Below are 4,049 nucleotides of genomic sequence, written 5' to 3'. Positions count from 1 at the left end.
ACAATTTCTGTATCCGTGCCTCCAGTGCCGTGCTGTGCAGTAAATCGACGTTCAGGTACGCTTCGCAGTACTTGCTCCAGTCACCATGTATTCATGAAGGCAGGCTAGATTTCAGATTTCAACAATCATATCACAGTTTCCAATGAGAAAAACAAAAACAGGCTCTGAATATGATCATATTAAAGTTTACTTCCATTCTCTATTTTTTATTTAAAAAAAAATGTCACGTCTGTCTTTAACTTATAACAAGTGTTGCTACGTGACTTTTTTTTTTTTTAATAGAAAGCCCGTTGGTGTATTTCAGCACCTCAGACAGCGACTAAAGTGAGCTGCTCGCAGTTACCTGTTTCCTCTCGAGGCCTTTGAGCGTGTCTGTCTTAATTTACAAACCATTTTGTTTTCCTTTCAGTATAAAGTCATATGAATAAAAAGTGATAAATGCGCTTAGCCTATACAATACAATATATTTTATTAAGCGGGACATATAGGGATTCTATTATTTCCACAATGTACATTTGGTGAGCAACGTCACTGAACATTAAATCAGTCAAAGCTACGCAGATTCCGAAATGTAGAACACACAATAATGTGAATATGTACTTTATAAATTATATAATTATTATTATTTTTTTTTAATAAAAGGGCTCTAAGTCGTCTCTGGTGGCTGAAATATGTCGCCTTTTTTCTCTTTTAATAAACTCGTCGGCGGACTACATTTGGCTTATTTTCAATATGTTCAGCATCCAAACGCAACACCATTGACAGCACAAAACATAAAGAAAAAACTTCCATTCGTGCAAAAAAATGCCTTGGGCGTGAAAGCACGTCTTCTCTGGCTGTCCATAATTCCATATACTTCACTTGGACGGAAACCATATATTCTTTAAGGCTATACAAACATAAAATAGAGCATAACAGACTCGGCCTGTCCAGGACATCAGTTCCTCCACTCCTCATCTTCTCCCTTGTCCATTTTGTCCAGGTTCACCCGTTTGTCTGTCGGCAAAGTTTGTTTTCCAAGCAAGGAAAAAAAATCCACGTACCCGACAAGCGCACGCCACTGGCCGATCAATACGTTTAATCATCCAGATTGCGTAAAAGTTGACTGATGGATTTGAATATATGAAACTCCAAGGAAACGTTCATATTTGACTAGATAGTGGACGATTGTAGGTATACAGATATTCGTCGGCTTCCTTGGCTGACAGTTATTTAAGTTAAAAATAAATGGCATGTTTTTTGTTCCTCAACCTAAGCAGAGTCCCATGCGACATGAAGCATCGCACATTAGATTATAGAGGAAACACTAGAAAGCCTGAGAAGGTGGAGTATTTCCATCCGCCCATTAAGGTGCCCCGTTCCAGCTTCAGATAGACCCGGTCCTCCCGTTCAACCATCAGCAGTACTCCGTTGCTGGCCGCCTCTCTCGTAACGTCCTGGTCACCGGCGAATGCTGATATAACCGGATAATCATTCTGCATCAGGTTCACCTGCAGGGAACAGCAGAGACAAGCTTGGTGTTGAGCCTCTTGCTCATTATATGCACTGAAATTCCATCTCTTAAATGCTGAACGCAGACCAACTATTTCATAATTGCTCACCTGTATGGTTTGTCTGTTGTAGACCTTCACAACGTGAAAGCTGAAACTATAAATCCCCCTTCTTGGAGCCTGGAAAACACTTGCTTTGAGATCGAAATGGTTGCCGATGTTCACTAAAACCTGTGACCAGAAAAGGGCGCAGTGAAACAGTGCTTAATTTTTTTCCCCAAGTGCATGCTTCACTCTACACAACAGCTTGTTTTCTGGCATTGTATGGTTTGTGTCTCCTATGCACAGTGATTGCAGAGAGACGTCTCAGAGAGCCTGAGTCAGGTTTGCCAAATGTTTTAGGCTGCGCTTCAGTTGCAGTTTGGGATGGTTCCTAATTTGATGCGTATAATAGGCCGCTGTCCAAATACCTCAGTCGTGAAAACTTATTGGAAGGTCTAATCATAAGCTACACAATGCATACGTAAATGCGACGCAGGCCTAAGATGCATACGTGATACATGATTCTGCATGGATGATCGTTAGTTTTGACTGCGCATCTCCAAATCACGCCAATTACGCACAGCATTAGATTAACCCTTTTCGAAGAAAAATCAGCAATATCCTTGGGTTTAGGGATATTCGGAGCTTAGTTCACAGTGTCAGCAATGATAGAAAAGCAACGAAAAATGACCTTAAACAAGTTCTACACACACGGCAAATTGAAGATATTGCGCCAAAACTGATTTATATTAGACTCTCGGTGAAGTGTGTTCGAGCTAAATTCAGTAGACATCTGACCTGGTCAAAATAGATGGTCATGGACGTGTTGCTCATCTCTGACGGTTCATGGTTGGTTCCACGCACGGCGGAAAAAGCCACTTTTGCCCCAGCGGAGCGGACTGAAATGCCAAGTGAGGAGGTGACCGCTCCGTCCGAGGAAGGGTTCGAGTCGCACACCACAAGACACTTCCCTTCGAGCACGATGGGTTCCGTGTCGTTCTGGCCGACGCAGGATACCATGCCGCATCCCAAGAGGAGGGCCAGTGCCAGGACGGCACAGGGTCCCGGGCAGCGCGCTGGCACCATGGTTGGATCGCTGATCCCGTGCACACTGATACAACCCGGCAGCCCCTTGGAGGTTTGTTAGTACTCGATCACCTGGTCCAGACTTAGTCCCTTTTCTCTTCCCCTCTCTCTTCCTCTATCTGTGATGCTGCCTCACTTTCTCAAACACCCTCTGACACACAGACGCACACAGACTCTCTCCGGCTGAGACTCCCCTCCCTCCCGTGCGTCTTAGTTGAATTTGGGAGAGTATTCAGACAGCTGTTGTAAATCCTGATGATATGAGAGAAAATAATTAAGTTTTCATGTAAGACAGTAGCAGGAATGGAATTGGATATAGTTTAAAACTGAATATATATTATGTGCGTAAAATGACTCTTGTGCGTAAAATGAAAAGCAGCTGCTATCAGTAAATACAAAAATCGAAATAGTAACACTAAAGAAATTCGTTTTCTAATTTTCCATTTTTGATTAAACCTATTATTTCTGCTCCTGCGCAGTGTTTACAGATAGAACTGTGCGCCGCAGCACTTTGTGCCAAATTAAAATAACCAAAATGCTGTTACTATCATCTACCCTCGGTCTGTTTGATAAATATAGTGAAACAAGCACTTTTCAGGCGTTTCCTCCGAGAAAAAGGTAAAGCACGACCTACCTGTGCTATCCATCCCGCTGGTATGCTCTCTGTCTCTCCCAGACTGTAAACTGAGCGCTCAGATCGCTGGTGCAAAAAAAGCAAGAATCTCTGGGCTCTCTTTCGAGGGACAACTCACGCCCATGCTTTGTGTGTAGCCACTGCAACAAGACTCCTCAGAAGTATCCCGCAATTAAGAGCACATGAGTGGACTAATGGGTTTGTTTACAGTTCAATGCTGTGAGCTCAGGACCCCCTAAGGACGGCAAAGATCACTTGCTCTCTGTGTGTCTGTTATTTATATGCAGTGGTTTCCTCATGTCTCTCCCTGATTAATACGAAATGAAGGGGGCTGCAGCGGATAACCTTGCTGTTGTATGGTACATTCAGCATGCATGTATATGTTCCTAATTTGAGACTTAAACGAGCGATTTTATGAGGCCAATACAGATCCTTGTGCGCCATCCAGTGGCGGATATAAATGGTGCAGATTGTGTTTCGGTTTATGAAAGGTAAAAATTAAAGCATGAAAATGATTAAAACAATAAACTAGTGTGGTATTTTGCTTCCACATTTCATTGATAGATGGTGTGCATACTGGCACATCAGGGAATTCGTTTAGGACCACATCACAAATCAACAAAGATCCCATCAGGAAGTTGAAAGCGGATGACACTTCAAAAATGCTCACATCACAGAGAATGACCTGCACCTCTCTGTACCACCCTTAGCCTTTTCTTTTCAATTCCTGACATGTCATCATCCTTTGAAGGGCCTTGTAGAGAGTCCCTTCAGTGCTTCACACCTCTGAATGGTTT

The 4,049-nt window shown here is 42.9% G+C and overlaps 1 protein-coding gene across 1 annotated transcript; it reads right to left on the bottom strand.

Moving 5' to 3' along the window:
• Positions 1-444: 444 nt before the first annotated feature.
• Positions 445-3,545, bottom strand: cbln2b (cerebellin 2b precursor). The gene is made up of 4 exons (XM_069151626.1): positions 3,253-3,545; positions 2,331-2,870; positions 1,602-1,721; positions 445-1,490 (listed from the first exon to the last, which is right to left on the bottom strand). Exons 2-4 carry the CDS (start codon positions 2,616-2,618, stop codon positions 1,293-1,295), a joined length of 606 nt encoding a protein of 201 aa, XP_069007727.1. The 5' UTR covers positions 2,619-2,870; positions 3,253-3,545; the 3' UTR covers positions 445-1,292.
• Positions 3,546-4,049: the final 504 nt, after the last annotated feature.

Source organism: Embiotoca jacksoni, unplaced genomic scaffold, assembly GCF_022577435.1.
Source record: "Embiotoca jacksoni isolate LCO1_2020_lvr unplaced genomic scaffold, fEmbJac1.0.p SCAF_17, whole genome shotgun sequence".
Lineage (NCBI taxonomy): Eukaryota > Metazoa > Chordata > Actinopteri > Embiotocidae > Embiotoca > Embiotoca jacksoni.
This window is presented reverse-complemented; position numbering and strand designations above follow the sequence as displayed.